General features: G+C 40.3%; 1 protein-coding gene across 3 annotated transcripts in view; it reads left to right on the top strand.

Annotated features, from left to right (window-relative positions):
- Samd4a (sterile alpha motif domain containing 4A) overlaps nt 1-26,091 on the top strand; it is a 203,691-nt gene that overhangs the window by 134,229 nt on the left and 43,371 nt on the right. For 2 of the 3 annotated variants that reach the window (XM_027929590.2, XM_071607290.1), the window contains exon 3: nt 20,210-20,473. The exons of the other annotated variant lie outside the window; for it this stretch is intronic. In XM_027929590.2, coding sequence (XP_027785391.2) covers nt 20,210-20,473 — 264 coding nt within the window. The remainder of the gene's footprint in view (nt 1-20,209; nt 20,474-26,091) is intronic. 3 annotated transcript variants of the gene reach the window in all.

Raw genomic sequence — 26,091 nt, 5'->3', positions numbered from 1 at the left:
TTGGGCAATGCAGCTCCAAATTCATCAGGAATCTCAAAGCATTATTTGCTAAACTTTGAATCTGAAAGCTCTTGATTCCCAGAGGGTTTTTCCTTTGGGTATGAAGCTCACAATGTTGATTGAGACCAGTCAATCGTGGACCTGAGCTGAATGAAGGTGGGCACCATTGCATAGCTCACCATTAGTCAAGATCGGGTATAGGCAATACTCGAAAAAAATGGAAGTCTGGTGAGTGAATGATACATTGCTTGATGATTTTCTTTTCGATCTGTGACACTGTGGGAAAAAATATGAAGCTTTTTATGCTCATAGTTCTTTGCCAGTTTTCTGTTGGTGATCTTGCTGTCTCTCTGGTTAGAGACAGCTGCGTAATTTTTGCTTCTGGAATTATTCTCTTGCTCCTCTTCCCCCAGCCACTCAATCTGTATGCAGTTCAGAGAGCAGGCTAATGATGGGGTACTGGAGAAGCAGTTGCCCAGAGAAAAGCTCTCCACGTGCTGGACTGGGATAGCTCGATACTGGGGTCACGCTCGTGACTGGTCCCCACTCACGTCTACATGTCTGCGTGCCAGCCGCCTTCCGTCCTTGGCAGTTTTATGAACAAACTTTTTAGAAAAGTCAGCACAAAGAATGAATGTTTTTTCTTGAAGAACAGAACAAGGGTTTCACATCAACATCTTGGGTCTTCAGTGGCTAAAGGAAGAGATCTCTTCCCAGCCGTACCTGAGGCTTTGAGGTTTGGCCTGCCTTTCCGATAGATTGGGAGCAAGGAACTTTCTGTTGTTCTTTTTAGATATACATGTCAGTAGAGTGTATTTTGATATATTATACATACATGGAGTGCAACTTCCCATTCTTGTGGTTGAACATGATGTAGAGTTACACTGGTCGTGTATTCATATATGAACATAGGAAAGTGATGTCTGATTCATTCTACTGCCTTTCCTATTCCCATCCTCCCTCCCTTCCCTTTATTCCCATTTGTCTAATCCAATGAACTTCTATTCTTCCTTCCCCCACTCCTTATTGTGTGTTAGCATTGCATGTCAGAGAGAACATAAGGCCTTTGATTTTGGAGATTGGCTTATTTCACTTAGATGACAGTCTCAGTTCCATCTATTTACTGGCAAATGCCATAATTTTCATTCTTCTTTATGGCTGAGTAATTTGGGTTGATTCTTAAATTGGTGCAGCTCCAGGCAGAAGGGCTGCTAGGGTTCCTCCATCAGGAGGCTGCTTTGGGCTGCAGATCAGTTTGTTTGTTTTTTTTTAACTCCATTTCATCATATTGGATAACTTCTGAAGATATTAATCCCTGTGAGACTACTCTGACACTTTAGATGACATAGTCAGAGAGAGGAAATGAAGCATTTGCTAGGGGGTAGTTCCCTTGAGAATGTAAACTTTAGAAACAGCTTTCCCCCTCTGCTCCTCCCTCTTTTAGATTAGTCATTTTAGATTTGAACCCTTGGAATCATCCAGATTGGTAGCGATCTGAATGGGCCATTTTGGGGGATACCTCATATCTAAACCATAACATTTGCTGACGTTTGAATCTGAGAGCTCTTGATTCCCAGAGTGATTTTCCTTTGGGTATTACACTGACAGCGTGATTGAGGCCTGTCAATCACATTGGTTGTGCTTGCTGAACCATTCAGAACTCTAAAAGAAACCTGCTTGATTCCAAGATTTATCTTCAACATAAGGAATCAAAAGATTCCCAACACCAAAGTCTGACTCCTTGGAACTCCTGTAAAGTTTCTACCTTAAGCAAGTCTACGGTGATCATGGGGGTCTCACTGGGAGCCAGACCCCTAAGCCCATGACCAAGAAAAGTGGAGGTCTTTCTACTGCACTGGAGAAGCTTGCCTTTCCTCAAGCCCCAAAGCTCAAAACTGAGTCTCACTTTCCAGAATTGCCCCAACTTGGATCTACAACTCCCAAATCTAACAGTGGTGGGGCCCTGTTTCTAGGATTGAAGGAAGAATTGGGACAAATGACCCCACCTTACTCCTCATTTTCTTCATTATTAGACCCTGTTCGTTCAGGAACATGTGCTGCTGGCACATATTTGGCAGGGTCACTAATATAATGGATAGCAAAATCAGAGTCTCCAGAGGTCTCAGGCCATATCAAGTTATAGTTCAGGGCACATGCTTTGAAGTCAGACCCACTTGGTGTTAAGTTCCCAATTCTACTAACAATTGTATGGTCCTAAAGAAAGGCTTTAACTTCCCTTAGCCTTGATTTCCTCAAATTAAAATAACAATAAGGGTAATAATATGGATAATGAGTGCTACCCATATGTGGTTGTGAAAAATCCCCTCAGAATCTAAGTATAATCTTTTTCTTGAAGATACTCTTCTTGGAATCTTTTTATCTTCCTATTCTAGTCTGTACCGGTTACCCTCAAACTAACCCTCCCAGTTTAAAAACATGTTCTTCTTCTTAAATTTTAAAAATAATTTTCCCTCATTCATTTCCTATCATCTCTCTTTCAAGCCTTTTAAATCAGGTAACAGCTTTTCTCTGTTGGTATTTCCATTTCCTTAACTTTTTCTGTTGTTTTTTTTTTTTTTTTTTTCTCATTCTGCTTTACTGTTTTCTTCTTTTCTGGGTGATTCCTATAACTATCTTCTAAACTTACCTAATTTTAAACCACTGCTATCATATTTTCAAATCCAAGAGTTCTTGTTCTTTGCATATTTCTTTTTATATGGCATTCTGTTCTTGTTTCATGAATACACAACCTTTCCTAACCTCTCTGAACATATTACATTTTATTTTTAGAGTTTTCTTCTCCCAACATTGTTCATGTGTTTTTGGAGTTTCTTTTTCTATTTGTTTTAGACTCCATCTCAAGAGAGAGGCAGTTCTCAGTTATCTGTTGATTCTTGGTTTTCCTTTAATTTAAAGGGAAAACACTAGATCCTGTGTGTATGGATTTCACCATAGGAAGACTAGGTTAATAAGAACTCAGCCTGGCTATTTTGGGGTGATATTCATGTATATCTTCATCTGTAATTATTTTTCATGAACTAGCCCATTTTCCCTAGAGGAATCTTCTAACCTCTTCCTGGTTGCCAAGGGTCTGTGGACTGTTAGGAGGAAAGTGCCAAGATGACAGCTGTTTTATTGTGTAAGGTAATGGGTAGAATCTATCAGTCTCCATGTACATTAGACATACTTTTTGCCCTTTTTTCCCAAACCTATTTTGTCCCTTCCATGTACCCCTACAATCAGAGTTACCTGGCCCCTGAGTCCTGACCTTCTGGGGAGTTCTATAGCATTTATTGGCATTGCTTTCCCTAGCTACAGACATATGTATCACCTTTCTTTGGTCTACTGAGTCAATTCTCCCATGTCCTTCTGTTTTCCAACCTACAACATTTTTTTTTTTAATTTCAGTGGTCTGCTGATAATCCTGTATCTTTTGTCATCTTCTCCTGCATTCTTTGCCCTTGTGGGTTTCTGCTCTTGCTATTATGTCAGTGTTTTCAGAAGAAATGGAGAAAAAATCTGTATAAATTAGAAGTTTATTTGAATTTATTTATTTGTTTATTATCTATCTCCCACATGAGAGATCAATAGTTCTTGTTCACTATAGTATTCCCATTGTCCAAAACACTGCCTGGCATATTGTAGGTGTTCAGGAAGTGCTTATTGAATAAATAAGTGAATGAACATTTGCATGAATAAATGAATGTGGGTAGATCTCTTTCTATAGTGCCTATAGCCAAATAAATAATAGCTCATCCATAATTATTTCCACTTTTGAAACTCAGCTAATGAATCCAAACTTTATGCTACTCAGTCTTTGATTTTAAATGGGTATAGATCTGTTTCTCTTATATAAAGTCTTTAGTGGGGTGTGTCTGAAATCTCTTTGTTAAATTCTTTAGAGTTCCCTGTTTCAACTGTCACTTTCCCTGATAGCAATCTTTCCCCCACAGCTCTCAGTATTAATGGCTTGTGGCCTGTTTCTAATAGTTAAAGGCCTATTGCATTTGGAAGGTTAAGAGAGTGCCTGAAGATCACATGGCCAGTAGAAGCAGACCTGGATCGAGCGCTCAGTTCTCATCTACAGTGGCACCTGCAGTACATTGCCTATCCTCAGTTCCATCACCTTATCTAGAAACTAGTCTGGGAGAATGGAAAGGTCAATTACATGATCCTCCCCCCAAGGTTTTTTCAGACTCTAAGATGACATTCTGTTAGTTATAAAGTTCTAGTAAACAAAAAAGAACTATCTTTAAGATTCAAATCTTTAAACAGTGATATCTCTTTGACAATGCCCAGGATTTTCAAATGACAACGTGGTCAATTCATTAGATATAGAATTTGGTAGATAAATGATGCTTCTCGTGGTCTATATATAGATTTCCCAGGTACAAACCTTTTGTATTATCTCATAATATAAAATCACAGAATTAAGTGCATGCAACCCAAACTGAGTGATAAGATCAACTAGAATGGAGAAAAATAACTTTCATGGGTAGGAACTTTGGCTGAAGAAAGTGTTGCTTCCTCCAATCCACAAACAATACTCAACTTCACAGCAGGGATGGACAGTCTCTCTGATGAGTGAGGTAAAAATGGGAGATCCCATGATGTGTCTTTAGTGGTAAATGGCTATACCGTGGTGAACCGCCATTATAGGAAGGACAGACACTGAGAGTTCCCAGTCCCGGAAAATCCCCAGGTCAGTGTTAAAATTGGTTCTTGAAAAACATACAGTTGTCTTTGGTAGGTCCTTGCTCTTGCTGTATTAGATTACACTTTTCAAATAAGCTGTTGTACAAATCCGTAGGCCTCAAAATCCCTCTTGTGTCAAATGAGGGATTATCCAGTTTAGATCACAAACCTATTTTTCTAATCCTCTTTCCAATGACATTAATATAAAAACTAATGACCATTGGTATGGTAGGAACCAGGAAGGCCAAAAACAAAGGGTTCTAGTTTTAGCTTGGACATCAACCTTTATGAGTACCTTGGGCCATTTGAGGTCTTTGAGTTCTTAAGAGATAAAATGGCCAGGAAGGGTGACTTATATTACATACTCATGTAATGTATTACTCAAGTAATGAATTACATACTCATCATATATATTTTTAAAGTTCCTTCCTGCTTGAAAGTTCTAGAATTTTGAGATACCTTAGGAGTAAATAAATGAGGGGAATAAATTGAAGCATTACATCTTGTCTTCTGAAAATAGTGTTCTTGGTAGAAGAGTTCAAGAAATGTAGCACCATCATTAAAATTCCATCAGGACCAACTCCACTGGGCATGTTAACAACATCCACAGCATCTATTTTTCAATAAAACTTTGGCATTACTCACCACCAATTTTCTTGAGGGTTCGACTCAAGAATAGAAAGCTCTATCCCGACCCCTTCTGGCACCTGGTGAGGCAGAGAATTCATTCCAGGGAACCATTCTTGAAGCACAGCTTTTCCTATAAGGAAACACTGGTAATCTTAACATTTTTTAAGACAGGGTGGGATCTAGGTTGTTTCTCTTAAGTCTGTTGCTCCTCCAGTATTTAATTTAAAATAAAAAAAGATCTTGGTTTGGCATTTATTATGTACATGATTACCTACCTCTGCACTCAACACCCACACAAGACGGGAACCTTTTTTACTTTTGTGAGCATTTGGGAAAAGTCCAAATGGAAAAGAGACCAAGCAGATGATTTCTGGCTCAATTATCGGGAATCTTCATGCCACCCAGAGCCATGGATTTTGAACAATTGCCTGAAAAATTCAACTTTCCAGGGAAACAGTATGAATATTTACCATAGAAACAAGGGAGAAAAGCTGTTTTGATTTTCATCTAGTGATACAATCTCTCCAAAGGAGGACTGAGGTTCAGAGAGACATCTTGGTCCCAGTGCACTGCCACCTCCTCAGAAACTTTCATAAGTTCTTGAGATACTGTGGAAAATTAATTGAAATTGAAATCACCTAAAATTTTTGCTGCCTTCAGTAATTCTTCACCTTCATGCAAAGTGTTACTTAGCATATTAACACCGCCTTAAGGCTCCTAGCAGCTGTGTGTTTGAAAATGATAGAAGATGATGGCTTAATACATGATAAGAAATACCGTTTTCATCTATGCATCCCGGTCTCTTATGGATACTCTTTTTGTCATCTGTAGCCCTCGTCATTGGTACAATGCCCTATGCATAGACAGCTCACTGTAGAATGAGTGAATAAATAAGGAAGTCAGCTTAAACTCTTTTTCCAGAAGGTAACAACTAATATTTTTCCATTTAAAAAAAAAAGCATCTTCTCATACATCATCATAGTAGCCTTCATCATCATTTTTCCTAGTGCCCAGCATATTCCCAGCACAGGGTAGATGCTCAGCAAATATTGTCTGTTTATATGCATGCATGGATGTATGCTTATATGGATAGTTGCATAGAAGATTGGATCATGCAAGGGAGCACCTCTGTTATGTGATCCCTATAGCAACACTGGGAGGTAGGGAGAATGGGTATTACCATTGTTATGATGAGTACCCTGAGGCCCTGAGAAGCTGGTGAACTTGTTCAGGATTTTAGATATTGATTATGCAGTGCCAGGGTCAATAGTCTAAGCCCAGAGTTCTTTTTGACACGAGAAGCAGTGCTACATTTGGCTTAAGAACACAGGCTTGCAAGTCAAAGAACCTTGGGCTTTAAACCCTGGCTCTTGCAGCTTCTTTGCTTGAACAAGTCTCTTACTTGCTTTGCACCTCAGCTTCCAATCCATGAAATGGGATCAGGAAGAGGGTAATGAATAGCACCTACTCATCTGGTTAAATGAGGATTAATGGAATGCTGTCTGGACATATTTAAATAGAGTACCTGATGTACAAACAGCATGGCACATGGTAGCTGATAGTCTTGATTTGTTTGCTTTGGGGAACATGACAGTATATTATCCCCAGTCCAAGGCAGGTAAGAAGGAAATAGACACCCTTCTATGCAAATCTGAATGTGCAGTAGAAATTAGACCATTGGGACTAGCCAGAGGGAGGAAGGGATGATACAATTTAGTGCATTTCCTTCTCCAGAATCTAGCCCTCAGTGAGCAGCCAGCTACTGTCACATCTTGGCTGGCCATTCTATTGGTGTTACAGGCAGACTTTTAAAAATATGGAGAAATAAATACTGTGGGCAAAATCACATCTTGTCCAAATGAGCTGAGGTGTAAAAGAGAACCACACTCCACAAATATGCTAATAACATCATAATTCTGGGGAGGGTTGAGAGATCAATCCATTGGCCCATAATGGCTTTTTCAACATTGTACCCTCAGTTTTTAGAGCCTGGCCCATGATGGATATTCAACCATATCTAGTGAATGAATGAATTCGTCTACTCCAGCCCTTTGTTTTGCATAGGAGGAACACAATGTCACCTAGCCTTCTAGCTTGAATTTCCTAATAAAATGGAGGCACTTAGGATCTTCTCAGCTTGAATTTCCTAATAAAATGGAGGCACTTAGAATCTTCAGTTAAGGATCTTGGTCTATCAGTATTGCTTACAAATGTCAGGACAAAGAGAAGTTCTCATGAGGAATTCTGAACACTAACTAAATAGTGGAAAAGGAAGTGATTCACATGCCCTGACCCTTCAAAAAGTGGACATGAACTGTGAACTGAAAATATTTAGGTAAGAAAAGGCCACGTTGAGTCTCAATGGGGGAAGAAGACTGGGGCAGGTAAATTTTGTCAATAAAGGTAAGAATTCTGAAAGAGCAAGGTGAATATTCTCTTTGGTATGAGAGACCACAGTGGAAATTTCATCTCTTGTAAATCTGTGAAACACTAGCAAGTAATGAGAGAGGTTTTTCCCCTATTTTCAGTGTAATACACTGAAAGTGCTGCATCCATATCATTAGATTAGCTAGTACTTAGAGTTTATTCTTCCATTAGCAGCGTTGGTTTACATTGGGTTATTCTTACTCTGACAACTAATTACTAATGTTTCCTTAGCACTTTAAAATTTGCAAAACACATTATAGTGTATGTTAAGTGATTTGACTTTTTCCCCAAAATGCTATGATGTTGCCTTTGACAGCTATTAACAGGGAAAACAGGTGCAAAGGTGACAGCAGAATTCTAACTCGGACTCCAAGTTCTTCTTACTTTAGCAGGCTGCTATGGTTTTGGTTGATGTCTCCCTCAATACTAACAGAGCAAATATCAAGCTGCCAAGTCAACGCTGGATGTAGTCAGTGTGTCTGTCTTTTTTTTTTTTTTTCACTTTTACATCCAAATATTTAGATTTATTGCAACATTTTATAATGATATGGAAATGTTACAAATGAAGCAAGCATCTAAAAAAATCACCTTTACTGTTAAACACTGGAACTGCAAAAGAGAAAGAAAAGCACAACAATTTCCTACCACAGTTGGAGATATTACAGACCAGGAAACAAGAAGCAATAACCTTGGAATTGATACAATAAGAAACTTTTTGATTAAATAGTAAAGTGAAAAATTCTGGTTTAGAAAAAAACAAGATTATCATAGGCCATGGAAAGCAGAGAGGGTCTCATAAAACACCTGGTGCAGGAGCACTTTCCAAACAGACCTCTAAAATACACTCCTGATTTCCTCCGGAATAAATTTCTCATTCTAGAATTGCTTTCTCTTTGGTTTGATTCTTTCTTACAGTTTTGAACTCATGATATCTCCAAGTTATTTTTCCCCCAGAGTTTCTGTTTTTATCTTTCAAAAAGTCCATCAAAAAAAAAAAGTCCATCCCATAATGTCCAAGTATTGATTTATTTTTATATTTTAGAACACAGATTTTTTTTCCCTAAAGAAAGGGAGGGAGGATAGGAATAATAAAGACAATAGAATAAATCTAACAATTTTCCGATGTTATGAAAATACCTAAGTGAATCCAACCATGTGTGCACCCACAAAAATGGGATCCTAATTAGAAGAGAATATATCCCATGCTTGTATAATTTTGTCAAAATGGATTCAACTGTCATATAATTAAGAATAACCAATAAAATGTTTTTTAAAGATTTAGGGACTTGTTAAGAGAATATCCTGTAATTTGTCAAATATGTCAATTATATTATTATTATTATTATTATTATTATTATTATTATTATTTTGGTGGTTCCAGTGCCTCTAAACAAGGTTGGAATTTAAGCTATATTGATCTTAGAAGAAAATAAATGGGCTTTTGAACCTGAAAATTCTAAATTTTTACTTGTAACATATGTAAACATACACAAATTATGCATCCTCATCTATAAATGAGGATGATGGGGATGATTGTGCCAACTCTTTTGGAGTATTATGAGAACTAAATAGAAAAGAAAAAAATGTTTTATAAATTGTAGCTTTTTTTTTTTGGCAGTATGGGGGATCGAACCCAGAACCTTCCACATGCTAAATAAATTCTCTAACGCTGAGATACACCCCCAGCCCCCACTGCTATTTTTTCAACTTTAGAGGTAGCTATTGATATTGGAGGAAAAGATCTTCTAACTATGTTCTAAAACATAAAAATTGTCATCTTAACCTTGAACATGAATATACATCTCCTAGGGTCTTCTTATAATGCAGATCCTGAATCAGGAGGTCTGGGGAAAGGGCCTAGGAATCAGCCTTTCTAACAAGTAACAGGATCCAAGATGATATACTAATGCTGCTGGCCCATGGATCCAGAACCCCCTACATACAAACTATTTTTTTTTTACTAATTGTTAATCAGTTATTGCTATTATATCACCAGCTCAATTTCTAGACTAAGAAAATGTGTTCTGAGGTTTCTGCAGCTGGTTCACACTCAGAAAGAACATCTCTCCACTTGCTTAGCAAGAGTAAAAATGACCACAAGAGGCAGGCACTACTGTCCTGGAGTCAAAACATTTATCTAAGAATTCTCTAGAAATGTCTTCCCAGGCATCATTTGGATTTGAAAACTGGTACCAAAATATCATGTCTTGTATCTGGGAAGCAGGGAAGAGGTAATAAATCCCTGGTGGAAGAGCCTACACAGAAATTTTTGTGTGAACTCCCCAAGCAAACAAAATATTGGTTGGTGGAAGAAGCAGTGACTTTGAACTTTGTTTTTTAAAACCTCTTGAAAAGTAAATAAGATGCTCTTTCTTTGGTAGCTTATTATCAAAAACAGGCAAACTCAGCAGCTGACCTGGGGAGGTTTAGAACAGCAAGGATGTGTGATCAGAGTTGTGGTGGGAATTTTGAGGCAGGAAGAAAACCTAACACAGTGGTTCTCAACCCTGATTATCAACTAGAGCCAGCCAGGTGATTCTGAAAGTACAAATGTTCTGACCAAGTTCTGATTCTCAGTGACTTAGTCTGGGACAGGCTTGGGCATCAAAAAAGTTGAGGACCACTGACCTAAAATGAAAATGTGGTTAGTCACAGGAAGAGAGGTGAGATATGAAGAGTTTGTATCAATTTAAATGTATTGCCATTTCTCGTTATTTGCAATGGTTATGTTCTGTAAAGGTGCTCTAAACATTGAATCAGCAAATACTGAAAAATTGAGCCTAAGGGAAGTATAGGGTTAGGTTCCTTTGAGTATCTGGTCATAATATATTTGTTAACCACTATATAGAAATTTTGTTGTATGTTTGTTTAAAGATATTTATTTAGCATATATTATTGACTTATTGAACACATAATAAGAGCACACTAACTCATGGCTAATCAAAGCTCATCAATCTGGGCACAGTGGCACACACCTGTAATCCCAGTGGCTTGGGAGGCTGAGGCAGGAGAATCATGAGTTCAAAGCTAGCCTCAGCAATGTCAAGGCACTAAGCAACTCAGTGAGACACCCTGTCTCTAAATAAAATACAAAATAGGGCTGGGGATATGACTCAGTGATGAGTGCCTCTGAGTTCAATCCCAAGTACAAAAAAAAAAAAAAAAAGCAAAAAATGGGGAAAACATGGTACTCAGTTGGACCACAGAAGGACATTGGCTTATAATACAAGAGCTGAAGCAAGAGGGCAGTGCATCCCCTATCCAGCTTCAGCTTGGAGCCTGTGAGTAGATGACTCCAATTTTTTGCCACTCTATTCATGTCTATGAATGGCCATGGAAAATGCTTCCAGTATTGATTTGAGGACCTGAATAGATTTTTAGCAATTAGGTGAATTCATAAATACAGAATCCATGAATAATGAGTATAGAAGACATGTGACAGATGCAGACCTACACAGTTTGCAGGTGAGGGGGGCTGAGCAATAGACAAGGAGCAAAGGGAGCCCTCAACCTCCAGATCAGAGTGTCCGGGTTCAGCTCAGTCCTCCTGGTCTCCTATGTGACCTATTGCTGTCAGAGTCTGAAGGCTGAAGACAACCTCCTCCATCTGAAACGAAATAAGAGGTGAAAGCTGGTCAATTCCTGTCTTTGAACTGCAGTAGTCCTGGGTGCCAAGTAGTGCCAGTCACCTCAAGCTTGCCGTGCTCTGGAAGTCTTTTATTGCAGGACTGATTTATAATACCCAAATAGATGTATTGAGAGCAATTACGTAAACACTGTTTCTCTAGGGTCGGAAAGAACAGTACAATTTAAATGAAAAATGCAGCGTGGAGTCAAAATTCAAATCGTTGTGTGTAATTACAGACCACAGTAAATCAATTATACAAACACAGTACCGATCCCATCCTGTCCCAACACCCACAGGGTCGGGTTGTGATGGTTTAGAATTCAGGAGGAGGATGACGGTGAAGTGACATTGGGAACTGGGATGCGCAAAACCTCAATAACTTGTCTGGAATCACATGGTGATTCAATCAAATGTAATCAAGAAGCCAGGAGACACTAAACCATCCAATTTCTTCTAATTAACAATAACAACAACAACAAAAAATCATCTAATTAGCAGTGTGAGCTCAAATTGTGGGGTTTTTTTTTGAATGGTCATTTATGTGTTATTGTTACATTTGACATTTAGATTGAATACTTTAATGAAAACAAGAACCAATTCCCTAATCAGTAAATTGCCCTGTAGCTGCCTTGCTGAGAATCTCTCCTTATTCCTCTATGGAGAAGCTAAGTTAAGAATTAGTCAGAACTATATAATATATTCCTAATTATTTATAACCAGTCTCCTCACACTGGAAAGGAAAAAAAAAAAATAGATTGTTTGATCAAGGCAAAGTTAAGTGTTTCCGGCACAGAAAAATCCTGCTCCCAGTCATGAATTTGGTGGCTGAATGGAGCCCTGTTGGCAACAGGATCTAGGCATCCTCCAGTGATGCCCGTCCTTGCCTGGTTAAGTGCCATTGTCTATAACAGCTGCCTTTTCCTGTTCTCTGGGAACCTTTAATCTCCAGTGGCAGTGAAGACCTTGCCTGTGGGTCAGCTCCAAATAGGAGCTTGTAGACAACTTTGAAGTATCATTTGTTATCTGGCTTCTTTTAAGCAATTGACCGCTTCTCCTCTTCAGAAGCATTGCTGGTGATGACAAGGTATAAAAGGATAGCCTGACAATTTGTTCAGTGACTCTGGTCATGGCCTTGAGATGGATGCTCTAAGAGGGACTTGGTTGCTTGCTCATGAAATCCTGGCTATTTGCATTTTCAAACCTGGATTGCCTTGTCCATCCCCACACTCAGGAGCAGCCTGGGAGCTGTGAAGCATGGGTGGAGTTGCATTATGTAGAACTAAGAAGCACATCATGGACAGGCACATGAGCTGGTAGAGCAGCAGTCACGATTTGAGAGTTCTCTTTGGAGAAAGGGGTAGGAGGGAAGCTTGGTCATCCAACATCCAACTCCCTGCGCTTCTCTATTCTCTCTCTTCCCTAAACACAAGGACTGCAACATATTTTATAGATACTTTGGAAAACTTAAAAGGAAATGCTGCTTAAATCTACTCCTGGCCAATTGTTTATCTCCACTGTTTTCTTGATGTCATAAAAATAATCAAATTCTTCAGTTGTGTCTGGACATCTCTTTATACTCTGTATGGATAGAAATTCATGGACAAACCTAAGAATTAAATCCTTAATCCTAAGGATAAAGAAATAATGCAGAAAAAAAAAATAGAAGTTAACCCAATGTTCGGGAGGTTTGGAAATGACTGGGTTGATCCCATAGTCCCTTGATTTGTCTTAAACATCTGCTTTAATGATGTCAAAATACTTCCCTAGTTGATGTCATTGCTTTTGATACACCAGAATGAGAGAATTTGAGCAGTTTTCTTTTAGGACCGCTTGATTCAAAACTAAAATTGTGAAATTCTACTGATTTGTATAAAAAGTATGTGTTGGCTTCTCGTCTAGCTTATTTCATAAATAATGGCACTGTAGAGTCAAATAGCAGTTATGTAAAATAGATTTCCTACTGGATGACACCCAGTTTTGCCATTATAGAAACTGACAAAGGAGGACGAAATGAAATGTACCAAAGATTAATGTAGTAATAAAAGTCTGCCAGAAACATTCTAACTGATTTCTTAAAAGCCCAAATGTTTAAGTGATAACATGAAGGCAGAAACATACATCTTGGCCCTGCCCAAAGGCCGAGCCAGCCGTCTGGGGGTAATAAGAGCTTACACCAGTGACAAGGACTCACAAGACTGGAAGGATCTCTCCAGGAGCTTTCCCTGCATGGGGATGCTTTTGTTTCAATCCCACGTGAAAAGGAGATTGAACAGGGAAAGAGAGATTGAGTCAGATGTACTTGTGATACTCTTTGTAGCTTTCTCTTCTTCCAAAGTATCTGGTGGGTTGGCTCAGTTCAGTTCAGTTCTGCTCGGTTTGGTTTGGTTTGCATAAGCAAGTGGACACCTTCTCTTCCCAGAAAGCACATGGGCCTCTTCCTTGGGCCTGTCCAGAACATCCCACCACCCACCACGTCTATGCTTTGTAGTATGTTCCCTCTTCTTCCCCCAGTGTGAGGTGTAGTCTGAAGCTTCTTTGGGGGAATCATCTTCTGGTGTCCAGATTTTTCAAACAATGGTTTTCCAAACTTTTGGACAAGAAGCAGAGAGCCAGCATGCAGAGTGTTGAGGCTTTTAACCTTTGGAGTTGCTTTTAATCTACTTCCCAAAGAAGTGATGGCAGAGCATGTCAATTTTAACCTTAGTAATTAATTCTTCCCTCTCTTTCCCTTCCCTCACTTACACAGATCTGTTTGTGACCAGAAATGTGACTGGTGGGGGTTTTTGTTGTTTGGGGTTTTTTTTTGGGGGGGGGGTTGATTTTTTTTTTTGCATGATGTCACTGACCAAATACTCTGGTTTTGTATTTATCAAAATGTATTCTTGCAATACTATTAATCTTTTCTTCCCCAAAGATTCCCACCACAGGGTCTCAGATTACTGGTTGTCACCACAAAACCAACCAAAGAAGAGGAATCCAGGGTCTAATGTCACTTCACCACTGAGCATTGCTTAAGATGTTGGCTTTTTTTTTTTTTCTTTTTAAACAAATGCCTGCAATTACTCATATAAATAGTGTTAGCAGCACTTCATTCTTTCAATTGAAAGCTTCTAGTAGTAGTTTTTAGATGCCCTGAAATGAGTGTCCTGAGAAGAAATTTATGGGATGAAACTCCAATAATGTTCCATAAGCAGAGATACTGCCCCCCACTTCAAGTCCTTTGAAACAATAACTTTTTTGGAACTTGCCGGAGGCTGAGCTTTTCTCTTTTAACTTGACAAATATCAAACTGTCTCCTACAGCAAAACTTAAGATTTATATGCTCTGAGTCCTCAAATTGATGTTTTCACAAAAGGTTCTACTGATACTTCTAAATTTCTTTTGGAAGCAAGTCTAGAAGTATACCATTAGCAACATATAAGTCAGTGCTCTTCCTGCCCTGCTTTGTCATGAGTATGTGGAGACATAGCACACGTCCCCTGAGTCATAGAAAGGAGTCCTAAGTTACTATTTTTAAAATAATATGCAAATTCTTGGTCTCCTCACTCTACCATTTCAAATCCCTATAACAGAATGATTTATTTTTACAAAGTCTAGTCGTGCCAGCTATTGGATTGAATTCTATCACATGAGCATCTAGAAATTTGAAATTTTAAGAAAGCATTTTTTTTTCATGAGAAAAGCAAGCTCTTGAATTAAAATTGTAGATGCTAATAAGATTTAAGTTGCAAATCACCTCTATGTAGCTGGACTCACAGGGCATGATGAGGGCACAGAATCCAGCCTTGAGCTGGGAGCTGATTATTATGGTCTGATGAAAGAGGGCCATATTAGGAATGTGGGAATATCTGATGCCTATATTCAAAAAGAAATCAAATTTCTAACAGCTCCAGCAGTCTGAATTCTTGAATCTAAAACAGAATGACAAGCCTAGAAATAGGTGGTAACAAAGAGATAGAGTGGTTGGCTTGACTTTGAACAGATAGTGTAACTAAGAAAGATACATAACACATGACTTCCTGAGGCTACCCATATTGCCCAGGGAAGCATCTCAACAAAGATAGAAAAAAACAACAATCATCTCTGTCAAGTGAGGGTACTCTAGACCAATAGTACATAGGAACCAGGTGAGTTGATAACTAATACCTAAAAATTGGATCTCTATTAAAACAACAGTTGTACTTCAAATCTGTTGATTCCCCCCACAAAAGACAAAAATATTCGTGTACTCTTTTTAATTCAGATTGTTTACCTTGTATTAATTCTAGTATCATCTACATATACATAAAATTCATTCATAACACAGTATTTCATCCATTGACAAGGCTCTGTGTACACAGGGATTTTTTTGGGGTCTTTCTGCTACCCAGGGGCTCACGGTTCATTTTAGAAATTAATAAATTATATTATCTTGCAGGAGACTTCAGTCTCTAAAATGTTAAGAATCTATGCTCATAACAATAATTTTTAAAGCACAAATTGCATTTACCAGAGAAGTATTCAGTGTATCTTTGAAAGGTCTCTGTTAACATTAGTTAGAATAAAGTTTTGGTATAAAAGTCAGGCTGACTGCTTCTGTGGATCACTTCTCTCCTTGACAGTGAACCTGACATTGAACCAAGGAAGCAGTTGATCCATTATCTTAAACCTTCCTTTATCCATGAACCCTATTATTGCTCATATTAGAGGGGAAAAAAAGTAGTTCTATTTCATTTTCTCCAAGGAGTTCCAAAAAGCCTGGAACCTCCTCCTGAATCTTATCTCAATCACTAAAAATCAAAGTCGAAGTCAAAGTTAGTCAAAGGAATTGAGGAAAAAAATCTGAATTCCAGGCTTTCAAGAAAATACTCTAAAGAACAGAATCCAGTGCCAGACATCATATTTTCCCCTAAAAAGGCATCAAAAAAAAGGTGTCTCATTAGAGAAGCTGGTAGACTAACAAGAAATCATAAGGTTATATGAGGTCTAAGAAGCTGGCTGGCCCTGAGTAGTCTGGCCAAGATTATCACCAGATTATAAGACCCCCTGTTCTTACCACACCACACTGTTCAACTGCTGTAGTAAGGTTATTTCTAGCTGCTTTTTAAAATATTTCAATTGAACTTATTTAATACTTACTTTTGGGTCACTTAAATTTATAAATGACAATGTCCAAAAGTACAGTGTCCTAATGATGTGTGTGAGCATACCTACATATACACCTATAGCTGTGATACTGAAATTTCTTTTAGGAGATTTTTTAACTTGTAAGTGACATTGAATCTGTACTATATACAATACTAAGTTTTAGTTGCAGTGGTTCAAGAGCAAAACATACACCATTTTGCTCCTCTGGGCAATTTTTAGTATGATTTTTAATATAATGAATCCACCCTGAAATATGCTGCCCCTCCACCCACACTTGTAAAAGTCACAAGTACAGAATAAATTGAGGACCTCAATTCTGCTGAATGTGCCAATTTCTGATCTATTTAGACATTTTTTAAAGAGTACTTGATGCCGCAGCATTTGGAGGTACTTTGGGGGTGACTCCATTCTGAAGGGAGTGTTACCTGCTGGCTCTTCACTGGAGTCAACAGGCAAGAGCTTTCAAGAACATCTGGCTATGGTCACTCCAGGGCAGCTATACAAGCCTGACGAGCTTCTCAGAAGTCTGTTTTGACTGCTCTTCCCTCCTGACTCCTAAGAACGTTGATTTATTTATTTATTTATTTAGCCTCAATGTCCATATCTCTCATGTGTCACCACTCTGTTATTTCTTTTAAATGCAGAGATGGGACAACCATTGAAACTCAGCTGCTAGCTACCTCATTCATTCCACAACTGTGTGGCCTGTTTCCTTACAGACACTGCCCGTGCTATTTATGATCCCCTATGCTGCTTTAGAAATTACCAAACAAATTACCCCAGTATAAAAGGTGACACCCAAATTAGCTTTGAGGCCACCAGACAACAGACTTGTCTTCACCCCAAAGTGGCACCGTTGGCAGGTCACCTGTCAGCTGTTTCAGTCTCCTCCCTATCGGAAGACAAGCCTGAAATGTCTGCAGCCCTCACTTGTTTTTGTAGAAGGGAGGCATTTGCCCAGCATGACTGTCCTTTAACGTAGATTTGATGTTCAGCCTGACTCTAAACCCCTGGCCCTGTCTGCAAATACATCAGAAGATTGGTACCAGGCCTTGTGCTTGGTTGTCCCCACAGCTTGATTCCTAGAGTTATTACAGAACTTGGTGGCAACTGTAGAAATCAAAGGGTTCTCTCTCTGATATAGAGGATGTGTGGGGTCTTTAGTAGAAAGCCATTGATTAAACAAGGCCCTAGTATCTCAAGTACAATTGCTTTTTTTAGTTAGAGGCAGAGACCAGGTTCATGCCCTATCCCCTGTGACTTTAGTTAAGCACAGGGAAATGCGGGAGGGGAAAAAAAAAACTGTATAGGTCTCTATGTGCAAATCTCTATAAGCTCATTAAGTTAGGTAAACATAGCTCCAATCTCAGTAGCCAGTGGATTGGAGTGGATACTGGGAGCTTCCCTAAGGATGCCCAGAGGGTGGAGAGCAGCATTGATTTTAAGAAAATTTTAGGTAAAAAGGAGAAAGTTGGCTCCATTCAATAATGGAATTCAACTACTGCATATGTATTTTTCTCAGCATCCAAAGAAAGATAAGGACCATCCTGGTAGTTATCAATTAGTTATTGATGCAGTTATGTTCTCTCATAAGCCTAGGTGCAGAGCGGTTTCCGCCAGTTCTGAAATGTGGTGCCTCCTTGGCATGGCCTGTTGTCACCCTAATCCCAGCTAGGCTGAAAGACCCCCACAATTCCACTTGGGGATACACCTGGCTGGCACCATTCAAGGCCCCCACCTGCAGAGGTACCAGAAAGCAAAAAATTATCTAAGCTGGAGTGTCCGGCACTCAGGGCAGCCCCAAACAAGTCTGCCCTATTTTATAGAAATACTTAGACAGGCATGAAATGGATTTTCCGGATGTCCAGCTTTCCTTCCTATTGGCTTCTCTCTTCATTTTTTGCTGCTGCTTCCTTTTAATTTTTTTCCCTTTCTCCGCTTTTTTATTTTTCGGCTTTTTTCCCCCCATTCTTTGTTTTTCTTTTGCTAATTCTGCTCCAACCAGGTAGCAATGCATGTTTCCAGGAAGCCTTTTTAATTAGTTGTTCTCCAGTCTAGTAAAAATGAAAGCTGTTAGTATCATAAAAAAAATAATAACCCCATTGCATATTTTAAGGGAGATGATAATTCCTTGCCTTTGATAGAATCTACTCAAATTAGAAATTTTGGGGGTTACAAATATAAGTTCCACAGCTTCCTTTTTTTTGGTAAATAAAAGCATTTCTAGCTCTTTTGGTTATCACCCTTCACACACAACCTTCTGGCCACAGAAGGCCAGATGGAAACATTGACTACCGGGGTATGAGCTCTGTTGCTCTCCAAGCTGGCCAACCATTAGCAGCCCCTCATACCACTGCTTCTCCAGATGCCCAGCCTTTTGACTCTGGTCTTTATCTCTTAAGTGGGAGCACAGTAATCTGCTGCTCAGGTCTCTACATGGGTACTGCCCCACGAGAAACGCAGCTCAACAACGAGCAAGCCCTCTCTCTCCACTGGGATGTCTGGTCTACCTGCTAGAAAACACAGAAGGTTAATGCCAGCAAAGAAGTACCAGTCTGAACTTGGGAGAGCAAAAGCCTCACTGGAGGGGATGGAGCCTGAGACAGAATTTAATGGCTTCCCTGAAAAATGTTTAAAAATGCATGTGGCTCAATTCCATGTTAGTACAGCAGCAGTCAAAATAAACTGGACCTGTCTCGGGCACTGGTGCTGAGAGAATGTTATGAATAGACTTATTTTGTAAAGTTGTCACTTTACACACCCAGAAAAACCAACCAAGGGTAACATCGGCTCCCTCGGCATTGATGTTGGTTAAATCCCTCCTTTGAATGCCTTCAACTTAATTTGGCTAGTTATGTGAGTTTTGTTGCTTTTTCCTAGTTTTCTGGAAAAGAAATAAAAAATGGGAGCTATGCAGATGGTGCCACTATGCAGGAGGACTGAACAGGCTGGTGAAACCTATTCCCAGCTCACAGAGAGCTCCCTACTGGCTTTTGAATGAAAGCCTTGTTACCTGAGTGTGTTTACAGTATAAAGTTTGGCATGAACTGGCAAAGACATGGTCAAGAATCAGCCCTTTCACCCATAGCTGCTGGTGTCCCATATCCTGAGGTCTAGGTGGTGCTGGGCCCTCCCCAAACCAGCACCGCCCTTTAGAGGTAGTAGTTACCTAAATCCCAGTTGGATGAACTAGTTCACCTTCTTCTAGTTCCAACCTTCAAAGATCCCCAAATGGTGACCAGCCTACCCACCTTCAAGAAGTCCTCCCTCACAACATGGGTAACGTCAGATTTTTGTACTTACCAAAAAAAAAAAAAATTGCCCAGCACATTTTAGCTTCATTTTGGGCAGATGGCCACTTTGCCAGGCTGTCATTCTTGCCTGGTGTGAGCCCACTGCTCCAAATCCTGATTTGTAGAGTTAGAACTAAAACTAAATCCAGACCCACAAAGGCTAAGGCCATGTGTGTGGGCACCATAGGTTTAGCCTCCTCAGAGCAACCCAGTCCACCAAGCAATCCCCATAGCATCCTTGTTAAACACCCGGAGAGAAGGACCCTCCAGGCCTGCATTCAACCTGCGGCGCCCATGGGTGGATTGTCAGACAGCAGTATCTCTCAGGGTGCAAAGGTATTGTGGGTTCTTCTGCATCCCAGGCTAAAGGGGGGGGAATAACCTATTTCATTTTATTTTTTTTTTCCAGTTCTCTCAGGCCAGGCACACCACAGCCCTTTGAAACGATCTGTGTCCCTTACCCCACCCATGAATGTGCCAAACCAGCCTCTAGGACATGGATGGATGTCTCATGAGGACTTACGAGCTAGAGGACCCCAGTGCCTCCCATCCGATCATGCCCCCCTGTCTCCACAAAGCAGTGTAGCCTCTTCAGGAAGTGGTGGGAGTGAACACTTAGAAGATCAGACCACTGCTCGTAACACATTCCAGGAAGAAGGTAGTGGTATGAAAGGTGAGTGACCACATGAGGAACCACTGAGTCCCTCCCTTTATTTGGAGTCCCAAGGGTAAAGAGCTAGTCAGCAAGAGAGCAAGAGCCCAGTGCCTCTCCGAGGCTTATACCCGGAAGCCTCCCCTTCCAGAACTCCAGGGCTTGCCTTGGTGGAAAGGGCTCCCCCTTCCAGGGCTTCCTGCCCAAGCCCAAGGACCAGAGTAAGTGAGGTCAATACCTTCCTTTTTGTTTTCCATGCATTGACCCTCAGGCAACTGAATGGTCCCCTGCTAGCACTAGCAGGGGACAGGGTCATCTGTTTGTAAAGCCTCCAAAGCTGCTCCAGCCCTCTGCCTTGTTGCTGTGGCCAGGGACCTGTCGCTAATTCAGAAAAAAAAACAACCACTGATCTTTTATCTATTTTTCTTCTCTAAATCTCTCTTAATGCAGAATTGCAGTTATACTTTCCTTTCTCTCTCCCTTTTTCTTTGATATCCAAAGAAACCTTTAAACCCTTTTCCCTGCATTGGTTTAAGGGACAGGAAAACACCTCTGAGAATCTCTGGTAGTGTTTTAAGCCTGATAATAGATTTGCAAGATAGGTGATAAAGGCCTTTTGTGCAGCCTAATAAATATTCCTACATTGCCTGGAGAATCTATCCTCTTCTCAAGATCTTCATTAGGAGATACAAATTTCTCAATTACCCATGATCCGTTCAAAGAGGACCTGTGCGTGCATTTATTCTTAGACTCCAATTGTTCAAGGGTTAGAAGTCCTTAGGGAAAGACGCTCATCAGAGACCTACTGATAACTGTTAGATGGGGAAACAATCACCAGGACACCTTTGGGACTAAAATACAGCCCTCTGTGCCAGCACGAATATATAGCCGCAAGGGATGCTGTTTCTGACTTCCCCTTCTGTGATCACTGTTGACATAGGGTGCTCTGGACCCAGTCCTCTCCCCCTCATGGGAGCCTGGCACAGAAAGCCTGCCCACCCCTGCCCAGGTGCTAACTGTAAGAGGACACCAGGCTGAAAAGCAGAGCCCATGGACTTGGGGAATGAGATCAGCCTTCAGTCTTCCACTCACCTGCTTAGGCCTGTGCCCTCCCCATCACACCCCTATCCCATAACAGTTCCTGTGAAAAACAAATTCTTGTTTTTCAGTTCCCTAGGAAGTAGGATGTGTCTTGAAGTTTGCTTCTGGTGATACATACAGGTCTTTAAAGGTACTTGACAGGCAGCAAAAACAATGAGTCTTTCTGGCATGGAAGAATTGTACATCCTCTTCTCTTTCATGTTTTTTGGGAGACTGGATCATAATTTTGGAGAACTAGCAAAACCCATTGTGGAGTTTACACATGGTCCTGATGTTCATGCAGCTGAGTCCCAGTTGACAGATAGCAGGTGAGGCTCAGCTATGCTCTGGGTAAGCCTGACTTGGCACCTATCACTGAGCATTAAAATACCGAGGGACCACTTTAGGCTAGCTTCTGAGCAGGTAGATTTCAGCATCTGGATGGTCTATTTCCAGGACAGTGTATTTGATGTTCTAATCAGTAACTCTGTGGGAGGAGGCATTGGTGTGTGTATTGAGTGGCAAGAGGACACTGTGGCAAGGCCATTCACGGAGGTACTTGTCCCTCCCAGGGGAGAATACTGATCCCACTGTAGGGATTTTTGCACATTTGTTTTCTTTCTTCCTTTTACTTTATTTTCTTTCTTTTTCTTTTTTTTAAGGACTTAATGCACATACTACACATCCCCCAAAAAAGTAGGTAAAGCCATGCTCATTGTGTGTTGGCATTTTGGGGTAAGAAATGAATAAAGAGTTTTTTGAGGAGTCATGAGTGAGAGAAAAACTGAATGAATGTCCTATTTCTGTTTTAGGATAAAAGCCAAAATCTTCCAAAGTTCAAGGACTATCTCCCATATGTATAAGCTTATTTGATTCCTTTCTGAAGAATTGGTGAGAATTGTCTCCTCGGAGCTTATGTAATCAGAAAATGACTCAGACAAGATCTCACACTGAAGATTTTCTTTATAGGCCTATGCATATTGATCAGAAAACAGGCTTTTTGATGGTTGGAGGAAACAAAGCATCCTTTTCCATGTATTTACACCTTCTCAACCTATTTAACTTTCCTTCTCCCAGAGAATTGGATTGAGATTCAGGGTATAAAGTCACTAGCATATTAAATGGCAAAAAAGAAAAAAAATTAAAGAAAGGAACATCATAGACGAGAAAGGGTTCTGTTTGTAGGGAAAGTATATTTGCAGTTCGGCTGACAAATCAGAGAGCAGAAAAGTCCATACCTGAAAATTCTAGCATTCCAAAGTGTCACAGGACCAATATTTAACACAAATGTCCTTATCCAGCCCTGCTGTGAGATGGCCACCACTAAGAACTCATCCACATCAAAGATCATTCAAATCAGCTCCTAGGAGCGTGTCCAAGAAGCTCCCTGTAACATACCTGTCCCAAGGGCTTGTCATTTATTTCTTCATGTCTAAAGCAGATGCCAGTTGAAATTTCCAAATTACTTTGTGCTTTTTGGAGAAATGAATTATGAAATCAAGTGAAGTATTGCTAAAAAGATTTAGTGCTTCCTCCTAGACCTCCACGTGCTTATTTTCTTGTGACCCAGGCCCTTTCACAAGAACATGTTCTGCCTCAGGATGCCATCACCAAATTCTTGTTTTTCTAATTTTTCAGTACCCAACTTATATGAACAAAGTACCTGTAGGAGAATTTGGAAGATTTCCCAAATCTTCAGGGAATGCACATTATCCTCAGCTCACACCTTGGGAAAAGAATAAAACGCTACCACAATTGAACTTGATTTAGTGCAAATTCATCTTTCTGACCAGCAGGTGTGCATACTTTGCTGAAATACTATATTCACCCTTTCCTTCCTTTTCCTCTAGACTAGCCAGGTTTGGCTGCAGTCATGCCTTAGGAATGTTCCTCTTGGCAAGAAACCTCTCTCGCCCTTTTTATTTTTCACATGCATTTATCTAGCCTTATTTCTGTTTTGTTATCAGCACACTCTGCCACTATGTTCTCTCCCAGGTAGACCAAGTCCTGCTCTCAGAGGAGTGACATCATCTGCCTGTTCCACTTTGTTTTTCCTTTCACCGTAAATACCTATCCTGATGGTTTAAGCTGGCTCCAAGTACAGGCAAATGTCCCTTAGGGCTGGGGGCTCAGGCTATAATTTGAGGCTCAAGAAAGAATGGGACTGACGACTCAACTTGAAATCAACTCAGGAGAGGTACAATACTGAGCTCAAATATGAAATTTTCCAGCTTTACCATTCCCCGGGGAGGCTCCTGGTTATACACGTTTGGAGTAAACATGCTAGCTGTGGTCTCAAATTCATTTGTCCTTGTTTCCCCAAAATTTCACTCTGACTTATCCCAAGGAAAGGATTCTTGATTCTGTGAGAGTTGGTACTTGGTTATAATCTCTTTCATTCTCTGAGCAACACAGGATCCAAATGTGCTCCCTTGGCTCTTCTCTCATACAAAGGCTTCAGGGAAGAGAGGGAGAGAGGGAGAAGAAAAGATAAGAAGGAGTAGGAGGCGGGGGAGGAGGAGAGAAAGGAAGAGGGAGGAGAAAGAACAGAGAGAAAAGACATTCCCATAGTTTTCTAGATAGACAAGCAGTCAATTGGTGGAAGCAGCATATTTGCCCCTCCTATTAGCATCACATCCTCAAATGCGATATATGAATCCAACACCTAAAAACTTCTCCTAATGCCAGAACTGTTGATGAGTGGTGTGGCTGTGATAGATGATATCAAAGAGAAGGGATATTTACAGGTTCACTTTTGTCTTCATTCAAGTCAGTGGACTCTTCTGAGCACCTGCTAGAAGAGACTTTGGACTGATTAGCTCTGGGAACACTGAAGCAAGATAGTCCCACTTTGGGGGACTCACTCTCAAAGGAGCAGAAAACATCTCATGGTTTTTTTCTACTGTGAAAATATGTTGTCTTAGAGACTTGCCCTGGGTTGGGGTAGGCACCAGGAAAGGCTCTAGTTCAAAGAGAAAGGAAGTCAAGGAAAGTTCCCAGAAGAGAAGAGGCCTGGAGAGGGGCCTCAGATTGTGATTACAGGTCAGTCAGTATAGAGAAGGAAAGGCATTCTGTGCAGAGGGAATAGCATCACAAAAGCACAGAGAGGAGAGGCGCTTAACCAAGGAGATCCTGTGACAAGAGAGTGAAGGGCACACGGGAGATGGGGTCTGGAGAGGGGAAAGCCAGACCCTAAGCCTTTTGAAGGATTTTCTCTTTTAACCTGAAAGCTGTTAAAGGAATTTCTGCAACAGAATGACCTGCCTAGGCTTACATATTAGAAGCAGGACCCTCTCAGCAGTGTAGCAAGGTATATCAAACTGAGGAGGGGATGGGGATTCTGGATTTGGAGGCCAGTGGAGAGGAGGAGGATTTTTCAGAAATAAAGGAAAATGAAGTTGGCCCAAGGCAAGCAGCAGTGAAACTGGAAACAAAGGAGTATGGTCATGGGATCTCCATGAGATAGAGTTGAGAGGGCTTAGTAACTAACTAACTGAATGTGGGCAGTGATGGAGCAGGAGGCATTTAGGACAATGCCCAGGTTTCTAACTGGGACATTGGGATAGCTCTTGGTGCCATCTATAGCAAAGTGCTCATGGGAGGAAAAATAGAAGGGAGAAACAGCATGGGGCATGGTGAATGTGGGAACTTGTAGAACATTCCAGTGGGGTGTGCAAACCTCTCAGAGGTCCCCTGCTCTACAGGGTACCATGCTCCTCTGTGGCCCAGCCTGATTCTTCTCTGTCTGCCACTCTTTATTTGCAATTTCAGCATGTTGTAAATCTGTAAGGAAGTTCCTTTGAGGGACTTTATTCCAAACATCTGGATAGAAACCCAAAGATTTGGATTCTTTGCAGGTGAGTAGTTGCCTGTGTGAGTGGGTAGAGATTGGCAGTATGTTTTCAATATGAGCCTCAGCATCACCTTTGCAAATTAACAACTGCATGTATCTTAGGACATGTGGCATCACGTTGGTACAAAAAAAAAAGAGGTAAACTGATGTGTTATTTGCATACAGATGTGATAAAGGTAAAAAAAGAAACTCTGGACTCCAGTAATCTTGATAAGACACTTGGTCATTAGTAATGGAAAGGGCCACTGACTGTCGAAAGTACGCTATTTGCCTTTTCTACGGAATTTCTCTTGGCTGAAACTCGGGTAAACTTTTTCTCTCCATAGCAAAAAAAAAAAAAAAAAAAAATGTATTGCCTTCTCTGAAATACCTGGTTTGGGGTTTGGAGTTGGTTTTGAAATGTAGACCTTTGATCCTCTGCCTCTCTCAGAACGAGACTTAGAAAACCTGAGAGGTGAGATCTTTTTTAAGAAAAAGGAACCTGCCAGAAACCCTGGGAGAAAGGTTGTGAATACAGCATTTCTGAGGGTCATAAAGGTCCAAGTGATGGAATGGGAGTGACACAGCTTCATGCATGTCTGGGACACTTTTCACATAGCTATCATTGAAACTAGTCATTATTTTCAGAGTATTGGCTTTCCAGGTGGTGCTTTGAATTCATTTTAGTTTAATAAATTTGCTTCACATTTCTTTTTTCCCCAAACGC

Source organism: Marmota flaviventris, chromosome 2, assembly GCF_047511675.1.
Source record: "Marmota flaviventris isolate mMarFla1 chromosome 2, mMarFla1.hap1, whole genome shotgun sequence".
NCBI classification, from domain to species: domain Eukaryota; kingdom Metazoa; phylum Chordata; class Mammalia; order Rodentia; family Sciuridae; genus Marmota; species Marmota flaviventris.
The sequence above is the reverse complement of the archived record's forward strand: the minus strand, read 5'-3'. Positions and strand labels throughout refer to the sequence as shown.